Below are 15,363 nucleotides of genomic sequence, written 5' to 3' on the forward strand. Positions count from 1 at the left end.
TATCAACGTGCCTTCAAAGTGCCAAGGTCCTTTGGTGCGAAACAATTGAAGTATCATATCTCGGTCACGGATATTTAACAAGCATGCTATGAGTGGACGCGGTGGGGCTCCCACTTTGGGAGGACAGCTCGGTATATGGTGGGCTCTTTCTATGGAGAGCAGAGGAGGCGCGCTATCTTTAAACGCCGTTGAGTGAAGCCAGTTTTCCAAGAACAGCTCAGCACTGGGAAGTTCGGAAAGCTCAGGGAATCCGATAAAGCGGATGTTATTGCGTCATGAGCGGCCCTCCACATCTTCGGACTTGCGGTAGAGGGCATTTAATTCTTCCTGCCTGGATGTTTTTTGCATTTGCATTGATTAGAAAGTCAGTGATACAGTTTGTGTGATGGCTTCTGCTTGGGTGACCCTCTCTACAAGTTTACGATGATCCGCTCTCAACAAGTTCACTTCCAAAGAGACTGATTCTATCTTGGTCTCCAATGAAGTCTTAGTATCCAGTATGGCATGTAAAATTGTGTCAAATTTCTCAGAGTGACTATGAAGTGTTGCTTCCAGATGACGAAATTGTGCAGATTGTGATGAGGAATCCGTAGCGTCAGTCTCGGCTGTATGCATGTTGTCTCCTGGTGTTCTTGCAAGCTGTGTTTTCCCCATGGCTCTGCAAGGGAGAGATCTATAGCAGCGAGCAGATCCTCTTGGGACTGAGTTGTTATGAGTGGCGACACAGCAGCGGCACTATCGCGGACAAGGACCTTCAGCCATTAGATGGCAGACACCCAAACAGCGGTGCTATACAATCGTTAGAATCAGAGAGCTGTGTAGTCAGTGTGCGAAATTAAGGGCGCAAGCCTGCAGTCTGTGTGTACCGTTATACTGTCTTGCAGGAAGGCCTAAGGGGGAGAAGGCCAGTCATTGGGCTCCAGCGCAGGGTCCCTCAAGTAATGCAGCCGATGGGTGTAGTGTAGTCGCATCCGCTCCGATATTCCTACAGGTAGGTGCTTAAAAGCTTTATACTAGGAATTCCAAGTCTGTGTAAGATCACTGACTCACTGACTCAGCAGCTCTGGCCCATGTGTGCTCACGTGTACCTCTTCCCCAGGGCGTACACTTTCTGGAGGCATTCGTCTCCGGTAAGGGAGAATGCAGGAGCGCAACTGGTGTTGGGGACCTGCACTTCAGTGCCAGTGATGTCATGCGCCCCTTCGTCTTTTCTGCAGTAACGCACTCACTGTATCGTCAGTCTCCTGAGTGATAACGGCCCCTTGGCCTCTGTCTCACCACGACCGTCCCTGCCAGTGCAAAGGCAAAAGCACCCATTGTCAAGCTCAGAGCTGGCGAGCTCTGCGCCACACAACAGCCATCACAGGGCCCTCCTGTCCGTCACAGCAGACAAGCCAGGCAGCAGATACGCCGTTCTCCATCCATCGGTGGGCCCGTCTGCTGCACTAGGTGTTAGGCCGCAGTCACCGCCGCAGTCTCTGTTATAGCGGGCAGGTCAGGATCCACCTCGTCGCCTTCCACCTCGCTGTTGTAGTCCGGGGGTCCAGCCTGCGAGAATCAGGCTCGCAGGTTGTAACACAGTCAAGGGGACCCCCTGCTGTAGTGATAGATCAGGATAATATTCGGGCCCCGTGCGGAGCTTGCTAAAGAGCGTCCGATGCGGTCGCTATCTTGGACACACCCTGCCAAATGTGCTATTTAAAGCAGCTCCCTGCTTGCGGGAGCAATGCTGGCTCCTGCAGGAGACTGGAGCTGGCTGAGACCCTGGGGCCTTCAGACTCCCCCTGCGCTCCCCATGTAATTTTCTGTCCAGCTCCACCTTGTAAAGTTACCTGATGAAGACATTCCAGGAAGAATCATGTTGGCAAAGTTACAGACACACAAGGTGACTGAAGACAGTTCCTCGACCTCCTTTACGCAGCTATAGTGTAGGAGATGCACTATACATTTACCCCAACAGGTAGCATTTACAAATTAGCCAGTACAAAATATTCCAGTTGGGTAGATATTTTGCACAAACAGGATCTCTTATTGGATAAATAGGCATGGCAGGATTCATTCTGGCATGATGCTCATTTGATAGAAATTAAACCTCAGTGGGAAGCACTTACAGATATAAACAAAGCAGATATTCCAACATTCATGACATCTTTGATAACATCATTGATAATACCAATGTAAATTTTGCAGTAACATTTTTGAGGAGAAAACTGTGCATGGTAAGGGCGTGAGTTAGAGTTACCTTAGGGTTACCTTAGAGCACAAGTTATAACTATCACTGCTAAATGTCTATGGTTTTGAACATTTAAAATATGAGCCTAACTATAATGTCCCTTTAACCTTTGTTTTTTTAAGTGAATATATATATATATATGTATACTATATACCAGTAGATAGTTATAGTCAGAACCTAGTTTCCATGGAAACTATTACTCACGCCCTAAGGTAACTATAACACGCGCCCTCGCCATGCACTGATAATTACCCCACATATTACATTAGTCATGACATCTTCTATGGCAGCATTGATAATATCACTGGTACATGTGCAATACAATTATTGATGAGAAAACTGTGCACGGCAGGGGTGCGAGTTATAGTTACCTTAGGACACGAGTTTTAGCTTCTTGAGATAAGTATAACTGCTGAATTGAAAGTGCATATGCTCCCTGTGTAAATTGTATTGTTGATTGGCTTATCTGTGATTGGCATATTTGACTTACTAGTAAGTCCCTAGTAAAGTGCACTAGAGGTGCCAAGGGCCTGTAACTCAAATTCTTCTAGTGGGCCTGCAGCACTGGTTGTGCCACCCACATTAGTAGCCCTGTAAACATGGCTCAGACCTGCCACTGCAGTGTCTGTGAGTGCAGTTTTAAACTGCAAATTCGACTCGGCATCTGTCCCCACTCGCCAGGCCTAAACCTTCCCTTTTTGCAAATGTAAGGCACCCATAAGGTAGGCCCTAGGTAGCCCCATAGGCAGGGTGCAGTGTATGTTAAAGGTGGGACATGGACTTATGTGTTTTACTTGTTCTAACAGTGAAATACTGCCACATTCGGTTTTCACTGTTGCAAGGGCTATCTCTCTCATAGGTTAACATGGGGGCTGCCTTTAAAGATTATTAAAGTGTAAATTCCCTTTGGGAGCAGATAGAAATCTGGAGTATAGGATCTCTGAACTCACAATTTAAGAATACCTCTTTTAGTAAAGTTTGTTTTTAGATTGTATGTTTGAAAATGGCAAGGTATTTTCTTGCTTAAACCATTCAGTGACTCTGCTTGTTTGTGGATTCCCTGTCTGGGTAAGTTTGACAGTTGGGCTGTTTGCACCTCTCTCTAGACAGTGACACAAAGGGAGCTGAGGTGTAGCCTGCATGTCCTGATGAGCTATCTGTGCTAGGAGGGAGAGAAGGCGTGGTCACTTACACCTGAAAGGGTTGTGCCTGCCCCCACACAATGCAGTCTCCAACCCCCTGGTGTATGCTATTACTAATGAGAGAGACTTTCCTTTGAAGTAGGCTTACTTCAAAGGCAGAAAGGAGTATAAGAAGAGGACCCAAAACCCGATCACTTCTGGAATCAAGAGAAACCTCTGCCAAGGAAAAGAGCTGAGGAGAAGTGCTGCCCTGCGTGTGACTGAGCTTTGTAGAGCTATCCTGCAGTTGCTGCTTCTGCCTGTGAAAGAGGACAAAGACTGGACTTTGTTGTGCATTCTTGCTTGGGAAGAATCTCCAAGGGCTCGAACTGAGCTTGACTCCTGTTGTTGAAGTCTCAGGGCCATCAAACACTTCCCCTGCCAGCACCTGGACTCTCTGCTGAGACTCCTGCCCTGCCAAGTGGTGCCCTATCCAGTTCCTGGGTCCTTGAATGGTGAAGCTGGCAGACAAAGACTGAAAATTCACGTACAGACCACCGTGCGGGGACATTTTCGATGCACCTTCCGTGACGCGGCTGATAAACGACACGCCAGCAGCTTTGCGGCTAGAAGATTGACGCACTGTGGCTTGAGAAATGATGTGCCACGCCCGCTAACTGAGGCTGATAATGATGCAAACCCCATGCAGCGCGGTTTTGTGATACCGTGCGACCGGGTTTTCAATGCAATACCGCTGGGCGCGGAAAAACAATGCAAGGCCTGCCCGGACCTGAGGTGCCTGTTCAGATCGACGCATCGCTGTCTTGCGGGAGAGAAAAAACAATGCACACTGACCCAACTAGAGGAGGAACGATGCATGGGCTCGCTTGTGCGTGAGAAATCTACGCATCGCTGGCCTTTTTCGATCCACACTCACCTGTGCGGCTTTGTTGGCACTACCCAGATAGTTTTAAGTGCTAACCGCTTTCTCACTGTTTTCTTAGGATTAAGGGCCAGATGTAGGAAAAATCCAATTTGCGAGTTGCAAATTGCGAGTCATTCCGACTCGCAATTTGCAACTCGCAAATTGGTATGCACAACGGTGGCTCAGACACCGTCTGCAACTCGCTATGGGGTCGCAATGACCCACCTCATTAATATTAATAAGGTGGGTCGCTAATTGCGGCCCCATAGCGAGTCTAGGCACTCGCAAACATGGAGGCCTGCTGTAGTCAGCAGACCTCCATGTTCGTGACTGCTTTCAATAAAGCAGTTTTTTTTTTTTTTAAGTGTAGCCCGTTTTCCTTAAAGGAAAACGAACTGCACTTAAAAAAAAAACCGAAACCTTTAGTTTCGGTTTTTTTTCAGGGCAGGCAGTGGTCCCTTGGACCACTACCTGCCCTGAAAATTTTTTTTTGGGTCCATTCACAAACTGGAAGGGGTCCCGTGGGGACCCCTTCCAATTTGCGAGTGGGTTACCATCCACTTGAAGTGGATGGTAACTGCGATACCCTTTGCGACCGCATATGCGGTCGCAAATGGTATTGCATTCCATTCCGAATCGCAAATAGGAAGGGAACACCCCTTCCTATTTGCGATTCTGAAATGCATATTGCGAGTCGGTACCGACTCGCAATATGCATTTCTGCATAGCAAAGAGGCATTTGCACCTCGCAAACGGCAATTTTCGCCGTTTGCGACGTGCAAATACTTTGCTACATCTGGCCCTAAGACTCTTATTCGTTGAAAATTCATAACTTGACTTGTGTATTTTGGATTTTTGTCATTTTGGTCTTGTTTTGTTTAGATAAATATTACCTATTTTTCTAAACCTGTGTTGTGTCATTTTGTAGTGTTTTCACTCAATTACTGTGTGTTGGTACAAATACTTTACACATTGCTTCTGAAGTTAGGCCTACCTTCTCGTGCCAAGCTACCAAGAGAGTGAGCGGGGGTTAACCAAGGGTGATTCTCCTTTACCCTGACTAGAGTGAGGGTCCTTGCTTGGCCAGGCGGTAACCTGACTGCCAACCAAAGACCCCATTTCTCACAGATGTAATGAATGCTGTAATTTGTGGGTTGATTAGCAGTGCATGGAGAGGACGTGAGTTATAGTTATATATATTCCCTGAATAAATCACTGCTGGATTAGGATTGTATAAGTAAATTATTGATTCATTACAAATTCATTACAAATTTCAAATTACATTTTATAATTATTTTGATCATTTTATTTTGATCATTCACTGATCGTATTTCAGGGTGAAGAAGCTGTTTTCACCGATTTTGATCCTATGTCCCTTCTGCCTGAATCCTTGGATTACTGGACCTATCTGGGCTCTATCACTGTTCCACCCCTGTTGGAGTGCGTCATATGGATTGTCCTCAAGGATCGCATTTCAATCAGTCCTGAACAGGTAGGCTGGGAAAACAAATATTCAAATTCTTTTTTTTTAATTCAAGTAGGTGTATGGAGCCTGTTCACACTCATAAAAGCACAGGAGGAAACAAAGTAAAAAATAGTAATTGTGTCACTACAGTGTGCATTGCGAGCGAATTCTTCTATATGATGTATGCATAAAGCAAGAGATTTCCGGGACTGAAATCCTTCTACATTCATTATCAATAAACAAGAGAGAGACAAATAACTGCCAAGGAAATTTAACACTTTTACTTTAGTCACTGCTCCTTTGAAATCTGTAGTCAACTGAAAAAGGAAATCTAAAATGACAATTTTTAGTAATAATAATACATTCAAAAATCTTGAGAGCGTATTGTGAAATAAAAAAATTAAGGCCTAATTGCGACTTTTGCAGTCTGACGAGCCGACTGCCAAAGCCACCACGAGGAGGCAGCTTTCATGCCAGCAGCCTCCCCCCATGCTTATTAAGATGTTTCCACTGGGCTGACTAGCAAAAACATTGTATTATGACATTTCTGCAGGTCATCCCAGTGGAAACAGTGCCACGGCATTGGCCTCGGCTCCCTTAAGCAAGCTGAGGCCAAAGACGTCGCACAACAGCACCCTCAGAATGCACACTGTCTCCAGAGTGCACAGTGCATATTCCGAGGGTGCATGCAGGGGAGGTCCTGAACTGACCATGCCATGGGCAGTGCGGGGTCCCCCTTTGGCCCCCAGCACTGGCTTTCCACCAGCCTTTTCATGGCTGGTGGAAAGAGGACTCGTAATCAGCATGGCGGCTCTGAACTCAGTGCCGCTGTGGCTGACCACAACTCTGACCACTTGTAGGAAAGTAGCCTCTTTCTAGCATGGGTACCCCCACTTTTCGCCTGTTTGTGAGTGTGTGTCAGAGTGTTTTTCCTGTGTCACTGGCATCCTGCTAGCTAGGACCCCAGTGCTCATAGAGAAAAACCTATATGTCAGTGTGTTTTGCCTGCCTCACTGGGATCCTGCTAGCCAGGACCCCAGTACTCATATTCTACGGCCTAATGTGTATGCCTGTGTAGTGCCTAACTGTGTCACTGAGGCTCTGCTAACCAGAACCTCAGTGCTTATGCTCTCTCTGCTTTTAAGTTTGTCACTGTAGGCCAGTGACTTCATTTACCAATTTCAATTGGCATACTGGACCCCCAGTATGTGGCACCTAGGTGGCCAGGGCATTGGGGTTTCAGGAGATCCATAATTGCTGCAGCATTTCTTTTGACACCCATTAGGAGCTAAGACAAACCCTTACACAGGACTGCCACTGCAGCCTGCGTGAAATAACGCACACGTTATTTCACAGCCATTTTCACTGCACTTAAGTAACTTATAAGTCACCAATATGTCTAACCTTCACTTGCTAAAGGTTAGGTGCAAAGTTACTAAGGGCCTCATTTCAACCTCGGTGGTCTTTTTCCAAGACCGCCGAGGTACCGCTGTGCTGAAGACCGCCAATGCAGGTGGATTTCGGCACAGCACATCATGACTGCTGGCAGCCCTCCGTTCTTTTTCGGACAGAGAGCCGCCAGCAGCCATACTGGCGGTCGTCGGGGAAGTGGAGGCTGCTCCACCTCCACCGCCCCATCATCAGAACAATGCCCACCGAATCCCATCCAGGATTTCGGTGTGACGGTGTTCTGGTGACGGGGAGCTGGCGGCGGAGCAGCCCCCATGGATCCCGTTCCCTCCCAGAGGATCACCGGAATAGGTAAGGTGATTGTCCGTTAGGGGAGGGGGGCGGGAGGGAGTTGTGTGTTGTGTGCGTCAATGGGGGTGTTCGTGTGAGTATGTAGAGGGGGTTTGTGAGTGGGTGTATGCTTGCGGGGGGGTGTTGTGTGTCTAGAAAATGTGTGTGGGTCGGTCTGTTTGCATGTCTGTTTGTATGTGTGCGGGTATGTGTTGTTGTAGTGTATGTGTGCGTGTAGGGGTGTGTGTGTGTTAATGTTGGGGGTGGGGAGGGGGGATTTGTGTTAATGTTGGGGGTGGGGAGGGGGTCCTGCCACCTTTGGGGTGTGGTAGGGGCGTCAGGGGTGTGGGGGGAGGACTTGGGGGTGGGGGAGGAGTGTGGGGGAGACCCCTATCAGTGCCAGCGAAGGAATTCCCTGGCACTGATAGTGCCTACCGCCATGGATTTTGAGGGGGTTCCAAACCCCACGAAATCCATGGCGGTATGCAGGGTCCTGATGCCGGCGGCGGTCTGGTGACGGCCAACGGGCTAGAGACCGAAGTCTCCAGGCCAGCGGTCGTCACCGCCCTGGCGGTCAGAGTGGAGAAGTGGCGGATGACCATGGGGGTAACCGCCATGGTCATAATTCCATTTTGTTTCCGCTGGCCTGTTGGCGGTATTACCGCCACTTCTCCCCCGCCCGCCTGGGACGTAATGAGGGCTAAGTGTGAGGGCACCCTTGCACTAGCAAAGGCGCCCCCACATAGTTCAGGGCCATTTCCCTGGACTTTGTGAGTGCGGGGACACCATTACATGCGTGCACTACATATAGGTCAAGACCTATATGTAGCTTCGCTATGGTAACTCCGAATATGGTCATGTAACATGTCTAAGATCATGGAATTGACCCCCCATTCCAAATCTGGTATCGGGAACCCCAGTACTGCCAAACCAGCTCTCTGTGGCTTGCACTGCAGCTACAGCTGCTGCCACCTCACAGATAGGGTTCTGCCTTCCTAGGGTCGGGGCAGCCTAGTCCCAGGAAGGCAGAACAAAGCATTCCTCTGAGAGCAGGGTGTTACACCCTCTCCCTTTGGAAATAGGTGTTACCGGCTGGGGAGGGGTAGCCTCCCCCAGCCTCTAGAAATTCTTTGAAGGGCACAGATGGTGCCCTCATTGAATAAACCAGTCTACACCGGTTCAGGGACCCCTGCTCTGGTGGGAAACTGGACAAAGGAAAGGGGAGTGACCACTCCCCTGTCCATCACCACCCCAAGGGTGGTGCCCAGAGTTCCTCCAGTGTGTCCCAGACTTCCGCCATCTTGCTTTGCAAGGTGTGGGGGCACTCTGGAGGGCTCTGAGTGGCCAGTGCCAGCAGGTGACATCAGAGACCCCTCCTGATAGTTCATACCTGATAAGGTAGCCAATCCCCCTCTCAGGGCTATCCTTTAAACTTTGCAAACGTTTTTACAAAGTTCTGAAAAGTTTACTTCTTTTCTCTAAAAAGTTAGCTCTGTTATTCTACTAACGTTTTACTCACTTTCCTAAACGTTTTCTCTTTCAACTTGTCTTCTGTAGAAGCTACCCCTAGAGTTGTGAAAGTAACATATGAGAATCTTAACTTCAAACGTTTGAAGGGTCTCTGTATTGAAAGAAGTTTAGGGATTGGGAAGAACCCAAATAAGGAGTACCTCTTAAATCTCCTCCTTCAGGATGACCAGGGAATCAGCACTAAGGAAGAGGTAGAGGATAACTCCAACCAGGAAAGCTCAGAGGAGCAAGATGACAATCCTGGTCAGGGTCCTTCCACAGACCTATCTGTCAACAAGCCCCCTAGTATAACTCGTAGTGGGGAGGGTTCACACACAGGTAGGGCTCCCTTCACCCCTAGAGGCCAGGTCACTAGAGTGGCCCCTGTTAGAGATAGGTCTGCTTCTGCAAACTCTCATGTTACCTCTGTTTCAGAGGCTTCACATAATTCTAACCCTGAGGACCAGTCCCTAGATAGGGAACTCAGAAAGCTGAGGCTAGAGGAGGCCAGACTGGAGCTAGTGCAGCAGCAGTTGGTCTTAGACAGGGAATCCCTGGCTGTGGAGAAAGAGGCAAGGTTTGAGGTTAGTTCCCCATGGTGGCACCAGCAGTTTTAGAAATACAAATGTTAGGGAACCTTCGTTTGATTCTAGGAATCTGCACATAGTTGTCCCTCCTTACAAGGATGGTGGTGACATCAACAAGTAGTTTGCTGTACTTGAGAGGGCCTGTAAAGTTCAGAGGATCCCTCATGTACAGTGGGCTGCTAGCCTTTGGTTATCTTTCTCTGGCAAAGGTAGAGACAGACTTCTGCTTGTCAGAGAGGATGAGGCAGATAACTACCAAATTCTTAAAAATGCACTCTTAGATGGTCTGGGCTTAACCACTGAACAGTATAGACTTAAGTTCAGAGAGGCCAGAAAGGAGTCATCATAGGACTGGACAGACTTTGTAGTCTTTTCTGTGAACACCCTAGAAGGTTGGTTACATGGCAGTACGGGGACTGATTATGAAAGCCTATATAACTTGATTCTGAGAGAGCCTATTTTGAATAATTGTGTGTCAGACTTGTCGCATCAGTATCTTGTGGACTCAGATCTGACTTCTCCCCAAGAATTGGGAAAGAAGAATGACAAATGGGTCAGAACAAGGGTGAACAGAAAAGTTCATACAGGGGGTGACAAGGATGGCAAGAAGGAAGATGGTGAAAATCTCAGGACAAGCATGGGGATAAAAGCAAACATAAAGATTCTTCTTCAGGTCCAAAACACTCTTCTGAGGGTGGGGATAAAACGTATTCATCTTCTTCAAACTCTTCACACAATCCGTAAAAGCCTTGGTGCTATGTGTGTAGAAATAAAGGCGATTGGCTAGGGGGATAAGTCCTGCACAGGTAAGGCCCCTGAGCCTACCACCACTAAGACATCAGACTCTAGTGCCCCTAGCAGTAGTGGTAATAGTGGTTTCACTTTTGGGACCATAACAGAAACTGGGGTGGAAAGTCCCAAGACAGTTTCTGTTGCACCTGATGGCATTGGCCTTGCCACCTTGGCTGCTTGTCCCCTTAACATGGATAAGTACAGGCAGTCAATCTTAATAAATGGTGTTGAGGCCCAGGCCTACAGGGACGCAGGTGCCAGCATCACTTTGGTGACTGAAAACCTGGTGTCACCTGCACAGTACCTCCTTAGACAGAAGTCCCAAGTTACTGATGTCAATAACTCCACTAAGTCTCTCCCCTTAGCTGTAGTTCAACTTAGTTGGGGTAGAGTTACTGGCCCTAAGCAGGTGGTGGTATCACCGAGCTTACCAGTAGATTGTCTCTTAGGGAATGACCTAGAGCCCTCAGGTTGGGCTGAGGTAGAGTTTAGTTCCCATGCACCCATGCTGGGTATCCCTGAGGAATTGCTTCCCCTCATTTCTGGTGAAATGAAAAAGCAAAGAAGAGAAAAAGGCCTGAAATCTCAGGATCCCTCTCCACCAACAGGTAAAAAGGGCATCAAAGTATCCCTTCCCCACCCTGCCACTAAGGATACCATTCCTGTGGTGGGAGAAACTGGGGTGGAACCTGTACCAAGGGAGCCCTCAGCTACCACAGCTAGACTCCCAGAGGTAAAAGTACCTCTCTGTGGAATTACTAAGCCCGATGTGCAAAATTGCACCATTTTAGTAAATATGGAACATCCCTCCAGCCCTCCCAGAGAAACTTTAGTGCAGCAGCCCTGCACTGCTTCTAAACACTTAGGACAGCAGCCCTGTCCTTGTGTGGAGTTTATAGGACAACAGCCCTGCCCTGCTCCAACTCAAGAGAAACAGCAATCCTGTTCTCTCTTACAGCGATATGGACAAAGTTTTTGCCCAGCCATGGCTTTCTTGAGACAGCATCCCTGTCTAGCATTTCCTGCATTTGACATAGGCCCAGTGGACCAATCCCACTGCCCAACTTTAAAACATACTAAGAGGAACTCTGAGAATTTACACTCACACTGTTGGTTAAGTAAAAATCTCAAAACAGGGTGGTTTACATCCCCACAGGGAAGTAACCATATAGTGGATGATAAAGGGAGTAACCACTCTATTGCAGATCTACTCCCCACTTATCACCAATTAGACAATAAAGTCTCATCTGGCCAAGGTTAGCCTTATTGTCCTTCGTTTGGGAGGGTTGTGTAGGAAAGTAGCCTCTTTCTAGCATGGTTACCCCCACTTTTGTCCTGTTTGTGAGTGTGTGTTTTTACTGTGTTACTGGCATCCTGCTAGCCAGGACCCCAGTGCTCATAGAGAAAAACCTACATGTCAGTGTGTTTTGCCTGTCTCACTGGGATCCTGCTAGCCAGGACCCCAGTGCTCATATTGTGTGGCCTAATGTGTATGCCTGTGTGGTGCCAAATGTTTCACTGAGGCTCTGCTAACCAGAACCAAAGTGTTTTTGCTCTCTCTGCTTTTAAATTTGTCACTGTAGGCCAGTGACTTCATTTATAATTTCAATTGGCATACTGGACCCCCCTTGTAAGTCCCTAGTATATGGTACCTAGGCACCCAGGGCATTGAGGTTCCAGGAGATCCATAATGGCTGCAGCATTTCTTTTGCCACCCATAAGGAGCTCAGACAAACTCTTACACAGGACTGCCACTGCAGCCTGCGTGAAATAACGCACACGTTATTTCACAGCCATTTTCACTGCACTTAAGTAACTTATAAGTCACCTATATGTCTAACCTTTACTTGCCCCCACATAGTTCAAAGTCACTAGCAAAGGTGCCCCTACATAGTTCAGGGCCATTTCCCTGGACTTTGTGAGTGCAGGGACACCATTACACGAGTGAACTACATATAGGTCAAGACCTATATGTAGCTTCACAATGGTAACTCTGAATATGGTTATGTAACATATCTAAGATCATGGAATTGTCACCTCATTACAAATCTGGTATTGGGGAGCCAATTCCATGCATCCTGGGGGCTCCACCATGGACCCCCAGTACTACCAGACCAGCTCTCTGAGGCTTGCACTGCAGCTATAGCCCAGTCCCAGGAAGGCAGAACAAAGCATTTCTTCTGAGAGCAGGGTGTTACACCCTCTCCCTTTGGAAATAGGTGCTACATGCTGGGGAGGGGTAGCCTCCCCCAGCCTATGGAAATGCTTTGAAGGGCACAGATGGTGCCCTCCATGCATAAACCAGTCTACACAGGTTCAGGGACCCCTTCTCCCCTGCTCTGGCGGGAAACTGGACAAAGGAAAGGGGAGTGACCACTCACCTGTCCATCACCACCCCCGAGGTGGTGCCCAGAGCTCCTCAGTGTGTCCCAGACTTCAGCCATCGTGCTTTGCAAGGTGTGGGGGCACTCTGGAGGGCTCTGAGTGGCCAGTGCCAGCAGGTGACGTCAGAGACCCCTCCCGATAGTTCCACACCTGATAAGGTAGCCAATCCCCCTCTCAGGGCTATTTAGGGTCTCTCCTCTGGGTTCTCTTCAGATTCTGCTGGCAAGTTTCCGTCAGGAATCCTCTGCAACAACTTCAGCATCCTCTGACCTCAGATCATCCGCAGCCTGCGCCAAGAAATGCTGTAACTGCAACAAAGTGTCTACAAGAGACACTTTTCTTCAGCAACCTCAGCTCCAAGTCAGCAACTGCAACAGTTTCCATGGTGTGCATGCTCTGGGGACACACTGTCTTCATCCTGCACTAGAAGGACCAAAGAACTCTCCCATGGAGTGACGGAGTCACTCTCCTGCTCCAAGCAGGCACATTCCAAGGCGACAACGGGTACCCTGGGACTCCTATCACAGTGACAAGTGTTCTCCTAAGGACACAGAGGGTGTCATCAACATAGACTGTCCTGAGGTCCTGCTGATGCAATTTGGAGGAGGTAAGACCTTGCCTTCTGTGAGAACGACAGTACCCCTGTGTTTTGTGTCCTCTTTGCCTCCTGAGGCCTCTCTGCACTCTTTGCAACATTCCTTTGTGCACAGCCTGGCCCAGGTCCCCAGCACTCCACCCTGTGATGCTCAACTTGCTGAGTTGTTCTCCGGCGGCGTGGGACCTTCTTTTGTTGATCTACATCAAGCACATTTTGCACCTCCTTTGAACCCAGATCCTGTGGCTTCCTGGGGTGCTAGCTGGCATCCTGAGAGCTCTCTAAAGTGCTGAGAGCCCCTTCTTCCTCCTCACACAGAGTTGAGGCCCCCGGTCCCTCCTGGGTCCATCCAGTGCCATTTTGATGAAAAATGCACTTTTGCCATAACCAAGGCTTGTTGGTGCCTTCCAACACGAAATCTCACCTGCAATGATCTGCATGCCATGGGGCATTTTTTGCATCATGCAGAAACCTGCTGGCTTCTTCCTAGGGTGCATTTCTGCAGTCTCCAACTAGCTGGGGACTCTTCTTTTGCACCCTCTTCTGGGTTGGCAGGGGCCCCTGTCCTTCCTGGAATTTCTTTCGACTTCTGGACTTGGTCCCCTTACTTTGCAGGTCTTCAGGTCTAATCATCCAGCAGTTGTTCTTTGCAGACTTGGGTGGCTGCTGCAAAATCCCCAAAACGAGGTGTAGTGTGTCCTAAGGAAACTTGCAGTACTTTACTCCTGCTTTTCTGGGCTCTGGGGTGGGGTAATTTACTTACCTTTCCTGTATTCTTACTCTCCCAACGATTCTGCACACACTACACTTGTCTAGGGGGGAATTTGTGATTCACATTCCACTTGTTTGGTATATGATTTGTGTTGCCCCTAGACCTATTTCTCCCATTGCATTCTATAGGATTTCCTACTGTTTGCGTTGTTCTATGACTATTTACTTGTCTAATTTTGGTGTCTAGTGTATATATTATGTATAATACTTACCTCCAGAAGGAGTATTGTCTCTAAGATATTTTGATACTGTGTCACCCAAATAAATACATTGAGTATTGTCTTTACTTGTGTATAAGTACTGTGTAACTATAAGTGGTATTGCATGAGCTTTGCATGTCTCCTAGTTCAGCCTAAGCTGCTCTGGTATAGCTACCTCTATCAGCCTAAGCTGCTAGAACACTACTACATTCTCTAACAAGGGATAACTGGATCTGGTGTAAGGTGTAAGTATCCAAGGTACCCACTACAAACCAGGCCAGCCTCCTTCACCGCTGCCACCTCATCGGGATCCGGGATCCATGATCCTGGCGGTGGCTGCAGTCTCCTGGTAGTCTGACTGCCAGGGTTGTAATCTGGCAATTGGACTGGCAGAAGTGTGGTGGTCTGACCGCCACTGCGGGTTTGGCAGTCCATGATGAGGGCCTTAGTACCCACAACTGTACCAGTTTTTGGAAATACTGAAAGCAGACCAACTGGCATGAAGCAGATGAAAGAGGTTGTGGATGTGGGGTGGGTGTGATGGTGTTTCCAGAAACAGTAGCGATGTTACAGTTTTTAGAGTGGGGGGGCTGGCCAATGATGTCACCTCACTACAGAGACAGGGAGTGTGAAAAGATGGTATACTAAATATCGAAAATCAATCACTGGACGTTCGAATCGATTTTAACTAGTGAAGAGCAAGGCCTTAAACGCTTTTACTGCTTAGGGTAGTTATTTTAAACACAATAATGTAGAACTGTGGCATTTAAACAAAAATAGGGTCCTGTGCTGTGAACTTTCCATACCCTAGGAAATGGGCTCTCTCCAAGCCTCCACCAGTAACTGCTTCATGCACATATGCAAAATGAGTCAAACAGGGCCATACATATCACTCAACTGATCGGGCCATTTGCGACTGCAAAGATTCATTTTGGTATGTATGAATTCCAATTTGCCTCCTCTGTGAATGGCAGCGAAAACATTTTTTAAGAGCAGGTAGTGGACCCCCGGACCACTGTCTACTCTTTAAAAATGAAAAG

The 15,363-nt window shown here is 48.0% G+C and overlaps 1 protein-coding gene across 1 annotated transcript in view; it reads left to right on the forward strand.

The window, feature by feature from the left end:
- Positions 1 to 15,363, forward strand: part of LOC138282635 (carbonic anhydrase 13-like) — a 510,143-nt gene that overhangs the window by 455,099 nt on the left and 39,681 nt on the right. The window contains exon 6 of the mRNA XM_069220428.1: positions 5,616 to 5,771. Coding sequence (XP_069076529.1) covers positions 5,616 to 5,771 — 156 coding nt within the window. The remainder of the gene's footprint in view (positions 1 to 5,615; positions 5,772 to 15,363) is intronic.

This window comes from Pleurodeles waltl, chromosome 2_2 (assembly GCF_031143425.1).
Source record: "Pleurodeles waltl isolate 20211129_DDA chromosome 2_2, aPleWal1.hap1.20221129, whole genome shotgun sequence".
NCBI lineage: Eukaryota > Metazoa > Chordata > Amphibia > Caudata > Salamandridae > Pleurodeles > Pleurodeles waltl.